Source organism: Sorex fumeus, unplaced genomic scaffold, assembly GCF_029834395.1.
Source record: "Sorex fumeus unplaced genomic scaffold, SorFum_2.1 ptg000098l, whole genome shotgun sequence".
Taxonomy (NCBI): domain Eukaryota; kingdom Metazoa; phylum Chordata; class Mammalia; order Eulipotyphla; family Soricidae; genus Sorex; species Sorex fumeus.
In genome coordinates, this window is record NW_026606155.1 from 60,002,037 (window position 1) to 60,019,895 (window position 17,859).

At 42.7% G+C, this 17,859-nt stretch overlaps 1 protein-coding gene across 3 annotated transcripts in view; it reads right to left on the reverse strand.

Annotated features, from left to right (window-relative positions):
* The window catches only part of LOC130041987 (signal recognition particle subunit SRP54), a 79,221-nt gene that overhangs the window by 9,259 nt on the left and 52,103 nt on the right, over positions 1 to 17,859 (reverse strand). Inside the window, exons 1-3 of one of the 3 annotated variants that reach the window (XM_056134311.1) lie at positions 15,169 to 15,188; positions 14,943 to 15,066; positions 5,543 to 5,716 (exon numbers count right to left, since the gene is read on the reverse strand). The exons of 1 other annotated variant lie outside the window; for it this stretch is intronic. In XM_056134311.1, coding sequence (XP_055990286.1) covers positions 5,543 to 5,716; positions 14,943 to 15,038 — 270 coding nt within the window. In that variant the 5' untranslated portion in view covers positions 15,039 to 15,066; positions 15,169 to 15,188. Of the gene's footprint in view, positions 1 to 5,542; positions 5,717 to 14,942; positions 15,189 to 17,859 lie in introns of those variants that run through there. One more of the 3 variants, XM_056134310.1, reaches the window with a different exon arrangement.

Genomic DNA, 17,859 nt, shown 5'->3' on the forward strand with positions numbered 1-17,859 from the left:
ATATTTGGTACATATACACAGTAGAATACTATTTGGCCATAAGAAAAAATAAAATTTATACTCTTTGCTGCATATGGATGGATCTGAAGAGTATCATGCCGAGAGATTAGAAAAAAGGGAAAGACAAAATAATCTCTCTCATATGCAAGATATTAAGAAACAAGGGGCCAGAGCAATGCTACAGCAGGCAGGGGGTTTGCCTTGCATACGACTGACCTGGGTTTGATCCTGGAAACCCATATGGTCCCTCAAGTCCACCTGGAGTGAACCCTGAGCTCAGTCAGGAGTAAGTCCTGAGCATCACTGATGTGACCCCAAAACAAACAAAAAGAAACATAGAAAAAAGTAACAAATGCCCAAGGGCAACAGAAACAAAGGGCATAAGAACTGTTTTCCAGTAGGAAGCTTGCCATTGGTTGGTGGGGAGTAGGAGGAGTAATGGGTCAGGGAAGAATACCTCATTGATGGATGAAAGTGGGCACTGTGGAGAAAGGAATGCTGAAAGAGGTGTAACTGGTATCCAGAGGGACACTGGGGACATCGGGGAGGGAAGTATACACTGGTAAAGGGATTGGTGTTGTAACTTTGTATGCCTGAAACTGAACTATGAATAACTGTATAACTTTGCAATTCACAGTTATCCAATTTAAAACTAAATTTAAAAAAATATAAACCAGAAAAGAAGAAAAAAACTCTCTACATGGGGCAAAATGTTTTTGCTATGTTTTTGTTTTAATCACTGACCCTTAAGTACAATGGGAGTTAAGTTCTGTCACAGTCAGATAACTAGAGCAGGATCAAGCCAGAAAAAATCAAGCTTCTGGCTTTTCTGATGAGGGAGGACACCTGGCAGTGCTGAGGAGCTACTCACAGCTTGTTGCTTGGGGTCACTCCTGATGGTACTTGGGGACCACGCATAGTTGAGGATTGATGCTTCCGTGTAAAGCATGTGCTCCAGCCCATCTGACTATCATTCTGGCCCTGAGTGTCTGACTTCTTATGAAAGAAATGTAAATGTTTCTTATCTTCCAAGGACTGTTATTCTGGACTTATGAATTCAAGTAAATTCAGAGCTGAAGTGCTAGTACTGAGATTAAGGTGTTGCCTTATATGCAGTGACCCCTGATCAAAACCAAGCACCTTTAGGGTAGATGGGGTAATCCCCAGCACTGCAGGGACCAAGCAGCACTGCATGGGTCCCTGCATTTGGTCTGGTGGATAGAGAATCACCAAAACATTTAAATAAATTTTAATGGAAATACTCTATATACTATAAACAACATAATTAGATATTTCAAGGGTATACTATAAGCAAGATAATTAGATTTCAAAGGTGTATATGGAATTCAAGCAAAACCAGTGTGAAGAGATATGGGGGACCCCCCTCCCAAGTGAAACCCATGGGAATTATTAAAATCTTTAACATCTCTAGAAATAGTCCTAAGATCATATAACAAATAAAAAAAACACCCATTCAAAAATACATACAAGAATTTGATACATACATAAAAACAAAAAAGTGAGAGTTCCCAGTCACTGAACCAAGACCACTCAGTGGCCTTCCCAGTAAACTGCAGCAGAAACTCAACCCTACACTCAAGCACACACAACCTCCCCCAGCTTCTCCTCAGAGGATTTTCTTTCAGGGAAGAAAAGAGGTTTCTATTTCTCAATCAGCCTACAAGAACCTATTTCTGAGACTAAGTTCCTTATAGTATAGTCAGAACACACTCATGAAATGCAGGCTTTACTTAGGCATAGTGCCATTGAGAATATTAGTACTGATAAGATTTGTCCATTCACAAGGCAGTAGTTCCATGTCAGAAGAGGCAAGCCAAGATTAAATGCTAGTGCCACCTTCACCAAGTACTCAGCTCCTCAAAAAAGTTATCACTCAGACAGAAGTGCACAAGATCCCTCACCGACCTTCAGAGTTCTGGCTAAGAGGCTACAATAAGAAGAAAAGCAAACCAGGAAACAGGACACTGTGAAACTTTTCAGATTAAACTTCATTTGCAACAGAGCTGGAAAAGTTCATGCCTAGGGGTGCTTTCCAAATCAATAAACTCTCTGATGATTAACTACAGAGTTTTTGTGTTTAGTTACATAACCCCAACAATTTCACTTACAGATATACATTCAAGAGAAATCAACATATCCAACAGAAATATATACAGAAATGTTCATAGCAGCATAATGCTGGATCAACCAAATTTCTATTAACTTACATATGAGATATATTTAAAAAGGAATGAAGTTCTGACTCATGATGAGCTTTCAAAATATTATGCTAAGTGGAAGAAGCCAGTCACAAAAGATGTTACAGGAGTTCATTCATGTGAAATGTCCAAAATAGGGAAATGAGCATATAGAACGTACATCACTGGTTGATGGTGGCTGGTGGAATGAAGGAATAATAACTATTATAACCTTGTGATTATGTGGGGGGTGGGGAGTGGGAGACTGAACCCAGAACCTCAGACATGCAAGGCAAGTGCACTACTGCTAAGTTATTTACCCAATCCAGAGTTAACTGAAGAGTACAGGGGTTGTTCTTTTTGACATATAACGCAAACGGACTACAACTGACTGGGGTGATGTTTCCATCTATCGGTGAATATATTAAAAACCTTGACTGTAAACTGTAAATTGTTGAATTGTAAGTTGTATTAACTACATCTCAATAAAACCTGTAGAATAAAACAGAATAAATCTGGCCTGGGAATTTGGGGCAGTGATAGAGTGCATGTTAAAAAAAATCTCTGGGAGAGTAGAAAGGACATACTTTTTCTCTAAACAATGCCTTTATGGTTAGTTCTACTGAAAGCAAAATTTAGATGGACTTGTATAATTCTATCTACATAAACAAATTTATATCAATAAAAACTAACCCCTTCAAAATAACTTAAAGACATTTATTCTAACAATTCTTCCATTATATAACACCTCAACAATATTCTGCATGAATCTGGACTTGCTTACAAGAACATACAATATCTTCTTACTACAACATATACATAGAACATATACAGTATCTTCTTATTATAGAAAGAAGTTTTTCTATAGTAGAGAATCTAGATCTTATTTTAATTCAATGAGCAAAATTTATTTAGAATAAAATGACTTTTTTAAAAATTTGGGGGCCACATGGGTCACACCCAGCTGTTCTCAGGGCTTACTCCTGGCTCTGCACTCAGAAATACTTCTGGAGGGCTGAGAAGGGCCATATGAGGTAACGGGATTGAACTCAGGTAAGCTGTTTGCAAGACAAGTACCTTACCTGCTGTACCTCTGGTCCCCAAATATGAATTTTAAAACTAGTATGAAATTTTTAAAAATAAAATATAAAGTAATAATCTTCTAGTCTGCTGCTTTTCTTTAGCAGCAGACTAGAGGATTTTATTCATACCAGTTTTCATAGTGTGGTAATTAAAACATGTATTTGTCAGAAATGCCTGCGGACCCCACGCCAGGCTGAATTTCAGATCCAGAGCACACCGGAGGGTTGCTCAAGCAGAGTCACCCACTCAAGCAGAGCCCTGGCAGCCAAAAAACTCCAGGACTCAATCGCTACCAAGCACACAGTCAGACTACACAGGCTTGGGCGAGCCTCATCCATGAACGAATCTGTTGAAAAACTCAGATATGAGGATTTTGTGACCAAAATGTCCATGTTCTTAAGGAGTTGGGGATGGGTGACTTTCCCCCATCACCCTGTTCTTCTGGGAGCCTGGTAGTCACACCCATGAACTGCCTCTGGCGCCAAATAAGCTCAGTAACTGACCATTACCCAGAGACTCATAAATAAATCTTGAAAGATATCAGTGAGCTGCAGAGATGCTTCCAGACTCCAAAGTTACCATCTAGTTTAAAATTTAACCACAGCTATATCGCCCCATCAAAATTTAAGAATTCCTAGAATGTGTGGCCACTTTTGCAGCTGCTTGTGTGTTAATATTTTCTTAATCAAGATCGGTTATTTTCTACTTTACATCCCATTCAATGTGGTGTGCTACTCCCAGTATATCAGTGAGGCAGAATAGGAACTGTCCACTTAATGGCTCCAGGGTGAGATACAACAATCTTTGCACTTTTTTTAAGGAACTATTTTTTGATTATTTTTAGCAAATTAATCATAACAAACAATACAAAATAAATCATTTCAGGCCTGCTATTGGGGCAGTATTGGGTGGTAGTTGGGAATATAGGAAATAATCGTTGTGGAAAGGTGTAATTAATGGTGGTGGAATTGGTGTTGGAATATTGAATATAATAAATCACAATCACTATATAATAAATAAAACATAAAATAAATTAATTAAATATATATTCTTTCAATTGCCTGTTTTCCCACTAACATATAATGGCAGAATGTGTAATGCCTATTGCTGTAGGACCAGCAGCTGAAACAGAACCTGTTAGAAAGTAAATACTTGATTAACTGAATGGAGACGTTACTGGCGCCCGCTCGAGCAAATCGACGACTAACGGGAAGTTAAGTGATTTAAGTTTTAAGTTAACTGAACTTGATTAACTTGATTAACTGAACTCTCAAGATGGTAACTCAGAAGGGAAATACTCCTTTTCTTTTTCTTTTTTAAAGTAATGATGAAAACTGAACCAAGAGTCTCACACATACAAAGCAAGTGTTGAAACTCCTTTCTGAAGAAATGTACAGCTATTGTGATAGCTTTATAGTTCTAATTTGTATAATTTACATCGGTCACGGTCCTCCCGTTGTTCATCGATTTGCTCGAGCGGGCCCAGTAACATCACGGGTAGCTTGCCAGGCTCTGCCGTGCAGGCAAGATACTCTCGGTAGCTTGCCAGGCTCTCCGAGAGGGGCGGAGGAATCGGGTTGGCCATGTTGGCTGCGTGCAAGGCAAACGCCCTTCCCGCTGTGCTATCGCTCCAGCCCCATAATTTACATATTACTATTAATTTTGGTTTGGGGGTCACATCCGGTGGTACTCAAGGTTTACTCCTGGCAGGACTTGGGGGACCGCATGTGGTGCCGGGGACTGAATCCAGATCAGCTGTATGCAAGGCAAGTCCCATACTATCTCTCCCACCTCCAATGTTCAAGTTATCAACTTTAGCTGGTAAGTCTTATAAAGTTAAGAATTCTTCCTCCTATTTTCTGATAAAAATCTGATAAAATGGAAAAAAATTAAGTCTTTAGTTTGGAGTGGAAATTATCATGACAGTCCTATTAATTCAAAGTAACTAGAAATTCAAGTACTAATTTACTAATTTACTAATACTTTTGTTGTTGTTCTGGGGTTACACCCAGTAATGTTCAGGGGCTATTGGCTCTGCACCTTGGGATCACTTCTAGTGGTGCTCATGGGAATATATGCAGTACCTGAGATCCAAATGAAGGTCAGTGGGATACAAGTTGAGTGCTGGACCTTATTGAGTTTTCTTACTCAATACAGATGATTTATACCTCAAAAAGTTCCTTTCAATTAATGTTTAAGGAAAAACAATAAATCAGCCAAAACAGACCTAATGACAAAAAGACAATTAGTATCAAACTTACCGGATCAACAGTAGGCAAAACATCTTTCTTCTCTAGGCTATCAACTTCATCTTCATCTGTACTATATTCTTCCATTGTTTCACCACTAACAAAGTGGATAACTCTTCTTGGGACTTTCTTCTTTTTTCCTATGACTCCCAGTTCTACATTTTCAAAGCCTCTTTCATTACTCATCTGATGTAATAAAAAAAAAATTAAGTGATTTTCCAGTGAGTTTTTCTTGTATATTTATATAGCAACTATATATAGTTTAATTAATAAAGCATATATCTGCATACTTACTACCAAGGTTAAAAAACATAATGTAATGGCTTTTTTCCCCCCTGCAGCATAAGGAATCAATTATTGTCTCTCTCAGGGTACAATATAGGATGCTCAGGGTGCCATAAGGGATGACAGGCATCAAACTCAGGTCGGCCATCTGCAAGGCAAGCTTCTTACCCACTGTATTATCTCTCCAGTCCCCTCCAGCCAGAATTTTTTAATCCAGGTCTTTCGAACCCAAAGAACAATGTGCTGTTGTCTAACATCACTTTCAGCAACTTTAGCTGCTGTATAATGAACTAAGATAATGAAAACCATGATAGCATGACTATGCTGAAACTTGAAAAACAAAACAAAAGCCACTACTCCCTGAGCCTGTCCTGAGAGCATAAAAAGCAGAGTTTAGTAAGGGACGATAAGCCCATTTATTGTGCCCATCAAATGATCCACTGAAGTCACCAAGTACTTCTATCCAATCTAGGTTACAGTTGCCTGGTGTACTGTTTCCTTCTGAACAATGACTCAGCTTTTTAGATCCCTTTATAGGCCAGGGAAAAGTTAGAGGAGTTTAGTGAAATAAGACTCTAGTCCTCACTGTAGTTTCCGAATGAATCTATTGTAAAAGCAACAGCTGGCAATAAATAAAGCTTAAACCTGTCAGTCACTTCATCATGCCTCTTTCTCCGCCTATCTCCAATACACCTCACTACCCCAAATTAGAAAAGTATCTTCTTATTGCTTCCTCTATAGTAATCAAGCATTGGCTAAATGCTTCCCTTTCCTAAGACACAAGCAAAGGTGAAGATCTTTCACTGGCTGAACCTCTATGTCTTTTTTCGGCAACATAAGTTTTACAAAATTATTGTTCATTTCCCTTCCTTCTTGTTGTTGTTGTTGCAGTGTCTAGAGGTCACACGCTTGGTTGTAATGCTCATCAGGGTTCTGGTGCTTGATGAGGCTTCCACCTTGATTGTGGTATGCTGGATATCACATCAAGGATCACAGATGGCAGAACCACACTCAGCATGTTGAGTGATGCCAGGGATTGACCTTACAGTTTCATGACTACGAAGCAGGTAATCTATTATTGAGACACATTACTGGGGCTTCAAACACCTTAATATCTCAAAATAAAGCCAGAGAGATAGTACAGGGCTCCAGAAACCTTAATAAATCAAAATAGGGCCAAAGAGATAGTACAACAGGCAGGGCACTTGCCTTGCATACTGACCCAGGTACAATCTCCAGCGCCTCATGGGACCCCAAGACTGCCAGTGATCCCTAAACACAGACCCAGGAGTAAGCCGTGCACACAGCCAAGTGTGGTCCCAAAGCAAAATAATAATCAAAATATTCTGACTGGGTCTTAAGCAACAAATAGAAATGTAGCTATATCTCTGATGCTTAACTATACTTTTTCCAAAAGGTTAAAAAATAAATTACAAGAGGCAAGGCTGAAAGCTGAGTTGTCCAGGGCATCCCAAAGCGGGGCAGATCAGTCTAGCACTGGTCCAAACAGAGCCTCAGCAGTGAAAAACTCCCATCCTCCACAATCACCCCCCTGCTCCAACCTGCAGCTTCAGACGAGCCTCATCCAAGAAATTAATCTGCTGAAAAACCCTGGTATACGGGTTTTGTGACTGAAATCTCCAGGCTTTCATGGAGCCGAGATAGCCATCTCCCTATACTTCCAGAATCCCTGGCAGTCACAAATACCCCAAAGCCACCACCAGGTTAAATATTTAACTCCAGCTGTATCATCCTGTTAAAACTTTTGGACTTCCCAGGAATTTTGCTCCATGGCTTGGAGGCCAGCCACACATGCTAGGGGAAAAGGCAGCTCAGATAGAGAAGGGAGCACCAAATAAAGGTGTTGGGAGGATCCTCCCAGGATGAGAGAAGCATGCTGAAAGTAGACTATAGACTGAACATGATTGCCACTCAATGCCTCTTTTGCAAACCACAACACCCAAAAGGAGAGAGAACAGAGGGGAATGCCCTGCCACAGAGGCAGGGTGGGATGGGGAGATGGGGGATGGGAGGGATACTGGGATCCATGGTGGTGGGAAATGGGCACTGTTGGAGGGATGGGCATTTGATCATTGTATAATTGAAACCCAAGCACAAAATATTTAAGTCTACAACTGTACCTCATGGTGTCTCACTAATAAAAATTAAAAAAAAAAATTCTGTACTTCCTGGAACATGTGGCCACAAACTCTACTACACTGATAAACAAGTAGTAGTACATTAGAGTACATGGGATGTAACACAGAAGGCAAATGACCTCAATTAACAAAATATAAACACAGAAGTCTTAACCTGTAACAACATTTCAGTAATATCTTATACAAGGACTTAATGGCTTCAAGGTGAGATACAACAATCTTCACCAACTGTCTTCTAAGAAGAATTTTTTGATGATTCTTTTAGCAAATTATGGGTAACAAGTAATATTAAATAAATTATTAAGGGCTGCTAGGGGGGCAAGCTTAAGGTATGGTTGGGAAAATGGAAGATGATAGAAGGAAAGTGTAATGGTGATACAATTGGTGTTAAAAAAGTATTTTTTTTCTTGTAAAAGAGGCAAGACTGGGACTAGAGCAATAGCACAGCAGGCAGAGCGTTTGCCTTGCACACGGCCAACCCAGGTTCGATTCCCAGCATCCCATATGGTCCCGTGAGCACCGCCAGGGGTAATTCCTGTGCATCGCCAGGTGTGACCCCAAAAAAAGCAAATAAAAAACGAGGCAAGACTGAGACTTGAGTCATTGAGTCATTATTTTTCACTCCTTGAATAAAGCTTGTTACTATAAAGCAACTTTCAATAACATTCTCTAGTCATAATATCACTGTCACTGTCCTCCCATTGTTCATCGATTTGCTCGAGAGGGCCCAGTAACGTCTCTATTGTGACAATTGTTACTGTGTTTGGCATATCGAACACGTCACAGGTAGCTTGCCAGGCTTTGCTATGCGGGCAAGATACTCTCAGTAGCTTGCCGGGCTCTCTGAGAGGGGCGGAGGAATGGAACTTGGGGTGGCCATGTTGGTTGCTTGCAAGGCAAATGCCCTAACTGCTGTGCTATCGCTCCAGCCCATTCATAATATATAACTGACAATTTTAAGTACCCTAGTACTTAAAATTTTATGTTTATACTTTATGTTTTACATAAAGATTTTTATTAAAGACTTTAAAAGCATCGTCCCCCCGAGCACCACCAGGAGTAATTCCTGAGTGCATGAGCCAGAAGAAACCCCTGTGCATTGCCAGGTGTGACCCAAAATGCAAAAAAAAAAAAAAAACCTTAAAAGAATGCCCTTTAGAAAATATTAATTTTCTGAAGAGTAAAAACCCAAACCCAAGCTTTAGGTTTATAATATTTGGGAGCGGGAGTTCTTACTTGGTAATCTTGTGTGGCTACTTCTAGCTCTGTACATAGGAGTTTTCCTTATGGGACTGGGAGGGTGAGGGAAGGCAGGGGGCACACAGTACCTGGGCTCAAGCCTAGGTCTTTTTTTTGATGGGAGGCTAAACTCAGTGATGCACTGGGGTTACTCCCAACTTTGCAGTGAGGAATTTGTCCTGGTAGTGTTTGTGAAATGCCAAGGATTGAACCTGAGTCAGCCATATGCAAGGCAAACACACCCTATCTGCTGCATTATCTCTCCAGTCCTGCAAACCTAGGCCTCTTGCATGCAAAACAAGCACTGAGTCTTTTCACCTAAGACTTAGAATCGTAAGCAGGAGAAAATGTTTTCTGTAAAGAACTGGTAAAAGTATTTTAGCCTTTGAGGGTCATAAAATCTCTACTCTGCATTTTATTTTACTTGTTTTTGTGATGCAGGGGATTGAACCCAATCCAGAGCTACATCTCCAGTTCATCTGAGCCACATAATCTCTCCCACTGAACTCTGCAAAAACAACAATACATAATAAATGGACATGGCTATCTTCCAATAAAATTTCATAAAATCAGTGGCGAGATGGTAGCCCATAGGCTATACTTTTATCAACCAATCTTTTGTGTGTGGGAGTATAGAGGTGGCGAATCACTTCTGGAGGGGGCCCTGGGATATGTGGTGCTGAGGATCAGTGTGGGCCACATGCAAAGCAAATGCCTAAACCCCTGGGCCCACAATCAATCATTTTAAGGAACAAGATAGGCAAGAAAAAAATTGAAAGGCAATCTATGACAAGTGATGCTAATGGGGAGTTGAAGAGAGGTACTTTTTTTTTAATGTTTTCTTTTTTTTTTTATTTTATTAGTGAAGCACCATGAGGTACAGTTGTAGATTTACAAATCTTTGTGCTTGGGTTTCGGTCATACAATGATCAAATACCCATCCCTCCACCAGTGCTCATTTTCCACCACCATGGATAATATCCCCCCCCCCACCCTGCCTCTGTGGCAGGGCATTCCCTTTTGTTCTCTCTCTCCTTTTGGGTGTTGTGGTCTGCAAAAGAGACATTGAGTGGCAAACATGTTCAGTCCATAGAAGGGAGGTACTTATAGGTAAAACAAGAAATAGTAACAAGGTAAAAAATTTCCAAAAGGTATAAATAAAAGTTATTTTCTAAATTTTGTAAGCATTTCATTTTTACAAATAAACTTCAAGTAAATTTAAAGGAAGAATAATTTCGCTTTCAATTATCCAAATACCATTTTTTATTAACTCCAAAGATCTGAAAGATAGTTTCTTGGAATGCACCTTTTGTTACATTCCATTTTTAACAAACTCCAAAGATCTGAAAAGATAAGTTTCTAGGAATATTTTTTTTCCCCTTGCAGTGCACTATACTACCAAACCACTGCTTCAACTTTGCTAGTTTCTTTTTTTGTTTTTTATTTTTAGTAATAATTATCACATATTTATATTATCATAATGTTAACATTTATGATTTTGATTTGCACCTCACTACAACCAAACTGCCCAAACCCCTCGACACTGTCCATGTTACTTCAAGTCCACCAGAATATAGTTTTTATAACACCAAGAATTAAGGTTCAGTGACAACAAACTTTTCTTTTCCTTTCAGTTGTTGGCCAATACCTGGCAGTGCTCATCGGTTACTTCCAGCTCTGTACTCAGGAATTTACTACTGGCAGTGCTTGGAATGCTCAGGATACAAACTTAGGTTTGCTGCATGCAAGGCAAATAACCTTACCTGTTATACTACCTCTTTGGCCCCCCTGTGAACTTTTTTGTTCAATTTTTTGGGTCATACCCAACAGTGCTCAGTGCTTATTCCTGGCTCTGCACTCAGAGATAACTCCTAGCAGTGCTTGAAGTGCAGGGGATCACATCTGGGTCAGTCATATGCAAGACAAGTGCCTTAACCCTTTTAGTATCTCTCTAGCCCCTCAATGAACATCTTTTTACATTTTATGGTTAACTAGATTGTAAAACTTCTTATCATTTTCTCAAAATCATGGGGGAGGAATGTATTTTGTGTTGCCTTCCCCAAATACTCTGTTAGTAGACTGAAAGACATAAGGCAGTAGATGCCCTTCACTGCTGCACCCTTCAGCTTAGAGCTTACTTTTTGATAGACATGTTAAATGAACAATACTGAAATTTTAACTCCTTTCATTAACTTGAAGCTGAGATTCTGTCCACAAGCCCAGCAAAGCCACTGGATCGAATGTCATGATAGGCCATCGAGCCTGCTTTGAGGCCCAATTCTGAACACAGCCCCTTCTCTTATTACCGGTTCCTTCCATGACAGTTGGGGTTTCTCTGTTCAGACTAACAGTAAAATAGCACAAAGAAGCAGACTCTGTGGGAAATATTTGTCTTTTAATTTTTTTGGTTACCATATGACCTGGGCTGGAGTGATAGCACAGCGGTAGGGCATTTGCCTTACAAGCGGCCAACATGGCCGACCCAAGTTCGATTCCTCCGCCCCTCTCGGAGAGCCCGGCAAGCTACCGAGAGTATCTCGCCCGCACGCCAGAGCCTGGCAAACTACCCATGATGTATTCGATATGCCAAACACAGTAACTACAAGTCTCATGATGGAGACGTTACTGGGCCCACTCGAGCAAATCGATGAACAATGGGAGGACCGTGACCGTGACCATGACCATATGACCTAGCAATACCACATCTTGGCATCTACCCCCAAAGCAAACAAACAAAAAAAAATTAGTTAGGAAAGATATTGCACACTTATGTGCAATGCCATACTTTGTATAATAGCTAGGATATGGAAACAACCCACCCAACTACAAACAAATGGATCAGAAAGTTGTGATATATGCATATATGTATATATAATAAAAAACTATGCAGCTCTAAGAAAGAACAAAATCATGCAATTTGCAGCAACATGGACTACAGTATATCAAGCTGAGTGAAGTCAGAAGGAAAAGGGTACAGAATGCATCACTCATATGTGGGACTTAAAGATGCACAGCAAGGGGCTGGTACAGTGGGTAGGGCATTGCCTTGCATACTGGGTTCAATCCCCAGTATCCAAAGTCTCCTAAGAACCACCAAGGAGTAACTCCTGAGTGCAGAGTCAGGAATAACCCCTGAGAATTATCAGGGCCCAAGAACAAAACAAAAGGTTATATTTGGGGCCAGAGAGCACAGGAGGTAGGGCACATGCCTTGCACATGGAGAACCTAGGTTTGATCCCTAACATCCCATATGGTGCTCTGAGCATCATTTGGAGTGATTCCTGAATGCAGAGCCAAGAGTAACTCCTGAGCATTGCCAGATGTTGCCACAAACCAAACAAACAAACAAACAAACAAACAAATCATACACAGGTAGCAACAAAGTTATAAAGGCAAGAGGGAGAGCTAAGCCACACATTTGAGTTGGGGGTTGGGCTTAGGAGGCAGAGGTGTTAGGATTCTTGGGAAAGGGAGGGGTTACTGGAAATGGGTGTGGTGCTGGAATTATGTGCACCATTATGAATAGCACTGTAGACTAAAATATCTCAGTTAAAATATTTAAAATAAATGTAATTTTTTTTTGCGTTTTTTTTGGGGGGGGGTCACACCCGGCAATGCACAGGGGTTACTCCTGGCTCTGCATTCAGGAGTTACTCCTGGCGGTGCTCAGGGGACCATATGGGATGCTGGGAATCGAACCCAGGTCGGCTGTGTACAAGGCAAACGCCCTACCTGCTGTGCTATCTCTCCAGCCCCATAAATCTAATTTTTAATAATTATTTTAATTTTGGGCCACACCCAATGATGCTCAGGGCTTACTTCTGGCTCTATGCTCACTTCTAGCATGGCTCAGGGGACTATATGGGATGCCAGACATAGAACCTGAGTTGGCCACATGCAAGGCGATACTATCACTGCTATACTATCACTCTGATCTCAAATATTATTCTTTTAAACCAAGAATATGAAAATAGCATTGCACCACTAAAGCAAAATAGAGCACCTCCTTCAAACAACATCTTGTAAGTCAAAACAAGTTTTTACTATTAGATTTAAAACTTAAATGGTATAAAGAATTTAGTTAAAAAAGGAGCACCATGGGCTTAAAAGCATCTTCAGTTCCAAGTGTAGCTGTCAACAACAGGTCTGAAATGAAAACACAAAGTGATTTCCCTAATAAATTAGTGCCTCCTGAATTTTTCTCTAGCAGGCTTTCCTTAAGTGGAAGAGAGAGGAGAAAAAAAAAAACCCAGGAAATTCCAAGTCAGAGAACAGAGATAATACTGGGGTTAAGGCATATGACTTGCACTGTGGCCAACCGGGGTACAGTCTCAGTACCACATGGTTCCCCAGCCTGATGACTCCATAAGCATCACAGGATACAGAGTAGCACTGCAAACTTCTCTACAGTGTACTGAACCTAGGGCCTGGTGGGCTGTGATACTGAAGAGGGACCCCTAGCCAATTGGGGAGGTTAATAAAATTTTTTTCTTTTTAATTTATTTAAGAAATTCCATACAAAGAGTAATCTGGGGAGAAGCTTTTGTTAACACAAACTGCATTTAACTGTAAGAGCTATACTCACATTCTCTGGGAATACGCACCTTTCTCTGGGAATCTGCCAGGGAGACGACTCAAAAGGACTGGAGCACAGTCCTTGAATGTGGGAGTCCCAAGTTCAATGCCCCCCAGATGCCACTGGACTCAGAGCACCACCAGGAAAGCCCCCATCCATGGAGGAGCAGGAAAGTAGGCCCTGAGCACTGCAGGCTGAGGCTCAAAACCGCCCAGAATATTTTTTGGAAAAAATTTAAAAGCTTAATTTGAAGTAGTCAGTGGCTGAAACCGTACACTTCTGACCTGGTTTGAGTTAAAGCCATTCTGTAGGCTTACTTGACCAAAGATCCTAAACTATCAAATCAGACTATCGAATCCGAAATCCTACCGTGACCGACAGCCATAGGTGGCCAAACAAACGATGACTTGGAAGTGACTGTCCTGCCAACTGAGAGGAATACAGGAGTTCCAAGACGCTACCCACCAGGGAATGCAAAATGTTTCATCGGTAACTTTCCTATCAACCAACTACCTGTTGGAGATCTTTATTTCTTTGGAATAAACCGAGGTAACTACAACCTGTCGAAATTAATTTCACCGGCTTCTTTTTTTGCTTTCAGGAGGGCGCGGCCCGCAGTCCATTTCTCAGGGGACGATGGCGCAGCGCTGAGCCTCGCCGACCCCCCGGGGCGGGAAGGGGACTCGCCCACCGCCTCAAGCCGAGGCTCGGACGGGAACGAAACCGTCTGCAAACGCTTAGCGCACAATCGCGGAGGGCCGGTGCCAAGTCAGGCGCTGGCACGACGGCCTGGGGGGGGGGGGGGGGGGGGCTGGGGCCGCGCTCACCTGGCCGCCAGGTAGCTCTCAGGAGAGCCTCTGCCGGCCTCGCTTTCGTCCTCCTGCAGGAAAAGCCCTTGCAGGCACCTCGCCCCCGGGAACCCGCGGTGGCCGAGCCGGGGAGGCCGGCAGCGCAGGCTGGGGACGGGCAGGGGAGGCGTCGCCCCGCTCGTCGTTTCTCCAAGCAGGTGCCTGGGCACAGGTGCCGGGATTCCCCGAAGGGAGCCCCAGAAAGGGTATCGAGGGGGGCGCGGCCTGCTCGGCTGAAAGGGCAGCCGGCAGACCCGGCGGAGAGGGGCAGCCTCGGTGCCGCCGGCCTCCGCGGCCTCACCTACCTGCCGCGCCGGGTCCCGGAGCGCCGCGGCGGCCGCAGCCCCAGACGCGGCCACTCCGTCTCCTCCCTCCGCGCGGCTCCTGCGCTCCGCGTCCATGCTCGTCGCCGCTGCAGGGCTGTTGGCACTGGCGAGATAGAACGTAATGACCGATAAGCCCACATCCATCCTCCGCCTCCCGCCCAGCCGCGGTCGGGGGCACGGTCGGCGACGAGGAAGAGGCACTCACCACCGGTAGCGCCCGCCCCGCCACGCCACGGAGGGACGGAGTCGGCGGGCCCTGAGAGGCGGCACCAGCCCGAGGGGCGGGGCCTGCCCGCCCGCCCGCCGCCCGCGCGCTCGCCCTCGCCGGCCCAGCGGGAGGCGCCGCTCGCCCAGCGCCCGGAGGGAGAGCTGCGACTCCGCAACGCACCCGCGCGGGGCGGGGCCTCGGCACTGAGGCTTCCGGTCCCGCGCCCCGCCCCGAGCTCGCCGCGGCCGCGGGGCACCGCTAGTGACGTCACACTCCGTCGGCCCCGTCCGCCGCCTCCAGGCACCCTCCGGGACCTGGGAGTCAGCGCTTGTGAAACAGCTGCGGGTTGTGCCTGAAGGGCTGTGATAACTTGTTGCTGAAAATACCTCACGCTGTGTGTCTTGCCTCACGCTGACGGTTTCCGAGCCTGTTCCTAACGTGGATGCGTCTAGCCAAAATAACCTGAAAGTGAAGCGCCTCCGAAATAAATTTTGCCAGCTTTGTCTGACTTCAGCCTGATACTTAGACGCAGATTAAAAGGGGCCTCAAGAAGTGGAAAGGGCAGAAGCAGACTTCCATTGTAACACTTTTGAGGAATATTTTGTTTCAAGGAGTGTGAAAGCAACCCCTTACCCCGCAGTTTCCATTTTTCTCTCAAAGTTCAACCAACTTTAAGTCATGAGAGAGAGAATGTATTTGCATGTGGAGGACCTGGGTTCTATCCCTATACCATCTATACCACATATATTATGTAGTTTGGGAGTCTCCAAGAAATGATACCCAAGCACTGCTTGGAGTGGCCCAAAAGTACTACTATAAAAGTAATTGCAATCATTAGTTAAAACTATGTGGGGCTTATTCTAAGCTGGGATGGTTGGATGATTCTTGATCAAACAGCCTGCAGTTCAACGCGAGAGTCCTTGGGATACTGTGTTCTGAGAGTCCTCCAATAAATACTCCACTGGATGTTTTTCAGGGAACCTGCTGGGTCAGACATGCAAGGTCTGCGGTTACCCTTTGGACTCTTTCAACTAGACACAGGAATTTTCATTTACTACTTCAAATTGCATTTTCATGCCAAATTCAGAAATACAACCCCCAACATTGTGACCTAGTGCTGGACTGTTTATTCAACATGATACCATCAGGCCCAATATCTAAAACTTTAATCTTCAGTGCAAAAATCATTAATCCTTATTTCTTATTATCCTGTGTATAATTTTGATTTTGTGTGAAGGGATCACTCTTGGCAGGCTCAGGGAGACCATATGGTGGGGTGGGAATCAAACCCAGGTTGATTGCATGCAAAGCAAGAAGTGATTAATCTGCTCTATCAATCTCCCTTGCCCCATCTTGCTTTTAATTAGAACTCAACACACACCCCAAACCTCCAAAAGCTGAATGATTGAAAACCATGTTTTGAAAATTTGGTTGGAATTTTATAATCTACATTCTGATAATGAAGTTATCTTGTAGCTAAAATGAACATGTCACTAACATAATCTAATGCTGTCTAAAGAAAGGGATCAAGACAGTCCAAAATGGCAAAAACTGATAATTGAGAAGAAAAATAGTCAATGTTAATGGCTTCATAGTTGACTTTCATAAAGTCTACATTCATTGTATGTTATCAAAATCCTTTTTCAAAAACTTGAAGCAATAGTTTTTACGGAATAAAACTTAGAAAGATGTAAGGGCATGGGACCAGAGAGATAATACAGTGGTTAGGGTATTTGTCTTGTACGCAGCAGGCCCAGGTTCAATCCCAGAACCCATATAGTCCTCTGGGGTGATGTCTGAGCACAGCAAGGCGTGGCCCAAAAAAACAAAAACCAAAAAACTCAAAAGAAATTAAGGAAAGAAAGCTCTGAGGGGAGAGAAGAGAGGAAATATGTGTTCAAGGAGAACACAAGCTTTTCCGGAGTGGAAAGAGCAAGCAGAGACACAGAGACAATCAAGATACGTCTTCAATGTCTTGAAGGGAGAACAGGGCCTTGAATAGCAAGCCTGAAAACCCATTTTTACTGGTCAGAAGGGTAATAGTTATATGAAATTTGTAAAGGTAAAAGGTAAAGGCCCTCCCGTTGATCGTCGATTTGCTCGAGCGGGCCCAGTAACGTCTCCATTGGAGACTTTGTTGTTACTGTGTCTGGCATATCGAATACTCTCGGTAGCTTGCCGGGCTCTCCGAGAGGGGCGGAGGAATCGAACTCGGGTCGGCCATGTTGGCCGCTTATAAGGCGAACGCCCTACCTGCTGTGCTATGTGGTTATTATAAATGCATAATCTTATTTTCCAAACTGACAAAATTTTACAACTTTCACTGCTGAAACAAAACTTAGTTTATAAATTTTTACTTTACTAAATTTTCACAATGCAAGTCATTCCATGTGAAAGTAAATATTTCTAGGAATAATTAATGCTAACACAATAAAAAAATACCAGCTCAGGTTGTTACAAATAACTCATGCGACACAAAAGCACAGAAATTCTAATGGCTTTATTTGGGCTTACTTGTATTGTCATTATTTCCTATCATAGCTCACCTATAGTGGGAATCTGAGTAATATGCCAAATCTTTCATTCTTATGTCACTAACAAAAATATCAGGATAATTTACTTGAAATTCTAAAGCATACAAGCTTAGCTACTCTTTCATTCTAAAGAACAAAAATGTGGAGGGCCAGA